Below are 1,633 nucleotides of genomic sequence, written 5' to 3' on the forward strand. Positions count from 1 at the left end.
GACATCTGGTGAAAATTTCATGTCATTAGCACCTCTAGTGTAATATATTTACTGAGAAAAATGTTGACGTGTTCAATACTTATTTTACCCGCTGTAGGTACCATTTTGCTGCCTTTAGCTAGGTTTTATCTAGCCTTTTTGTTACATTGACGTTTCAGCTACTATTTAGCTTCATTTAACTTCTTCAGCTAAACTTAGCAAAAGTGTAAAATCTCTAGTATTCCATGTTTTTTTATTGAAAAATGGAGACAATATAGTTTTGAGAAATTTTTGGACACAGTGAATGAAATTAGTTTTGAGAACRTTTTTGTTTTAGACAGAAGTAAATACAAGGTCTCATCAATTAGCTGAAGCTCTGTGACTCCCGTTGAATGCAACCCTGTCAACCATTTCTTAAACAGAAGTGACTCTAAGCACAAAATAATATCCAAAATTCATTGTTTGGGTTAACATCTGTTTCATTTGCTGTCATCACGATCAAAGTAAAATCTGTGTGGAAGTTGTAGATGCTGCATTTTCAACTTGCTTTGTAGACATATTTTTAAAAATTTTTTAAATAGTACAAAGATGTTTCTAAGTTAGCCATGTTTTGTTTGTTTAACATTTATCAAATGCTTCTTTACACCTGTTGCCTCTGGATTTTCAGAGTTTCAAAATAAACATGAAATTAGCACAAAACCTCCCAGATATTTTATTGAAASATAATAGTAACAAGTTCAGTCTTTTGTCATTTGATGACAAAAATCCTAAAAAATAGTTGTTTTATGTGTCCAGTGGAAGACAAGCCTAACAAACTGGTATAAGTTATGTACGCTGTCTTTTAACAGTTTAATCTGGAACAACACAATAAGTATGATTCTACACAGAATGCAGAAACTACTGAAGTTCTGTCTGAACAAATCTGCAGCAGCTGGCTGCCTCTTTCATGGCAGATGTTTAATTGTGTGATGGACAAGTGCACTTGTCTGAAGTCATTTTTTACGGCCAACTTACTYCATCCAGCCTTCAGGCTTCCTGCACTCTAGAACAGAGTGACGCCTCGAAAAGCTCTTGAAAGATGCTCAGTGGATAACTAAAAACGGTCTATTGTTTTGTTCCTCTGTAGAGAACCCAGACGTCTATAGGTAAAAGTCAAATTTAAGGTCATAAGAACCAGTTTTGGTAAGTGTATGCAATTGATTCTACTTTAAAATAGATTTCTACCATGTCCCATGATGGCCTCTGTGGTACTGATGGGATGAACGTTGTTCGTGTTTTTGTGATGAGAATCTGTGTATTTAAACATGACAAAAACATGACAGTCTGAGACAGTTTGGACCAATCTACCTTGCTGGATGGGGGAATTGCGCGTTGATCCTGTGCTGCTGTTGGAGCCATATTTCTCCATCAGCTCTGCAAATTCTCTCCTGTAGAAAACAAAACAAAACAAAACAAAAACAGAAACAAAATACGTCAACAATACCAGTGGGGTAAGGCAGTGATGGTTATGGACGTAGAGGACGAGTTCCGCAATTCACTATTTAAATTAATTGTCTTTATGAAGATACTGCATGTCACATATGGAGGACCAAACCTATCATTATTGGAAATAAATGTATAAATATATAACTGGCGTATTAAAAATAAATTATAG

General features: G+C 35.2%; 1 protein-coding gene across 1 annotated transcript in view; it reads right to left on the reverse strand.

The window, feature by feature from the left end:
* Nucleotides 1-1,633, reverse strand: part of LOC106523607 (multiple PDZ domain protein) — a gene marked incomplete at its 3' end in the record, with an annotated part of 36,217 nt that overhangs the window by 3,657 nt on the left and 30,927 nt on the right. Inside the window, 1 exon segment of the mRNA XM_014017092.1 lies at nt 1,327-1,406. Coding sequence (XP_013872546.1) covers nt 1,327-1,406 — 80 coding nt within the window.

This window comes from Austrofundulus limnaeus, unplaced genomic scaffold (assembly GCF_001266775.1).
Source record: "Austrofundulus limnaeus strain Quisiro unplaced genomic scaffold, Austrofundulus_limnaeus-1.0 Scaffold161, whole genome shotgun sequence".
Lineage (NCBI taxonomy): Eukaryota > Metazoa > Chordata > Actinopteri > Cyprinodontiformes > Rivulidae > Austrofundulus > Austrofundulus limnaeus.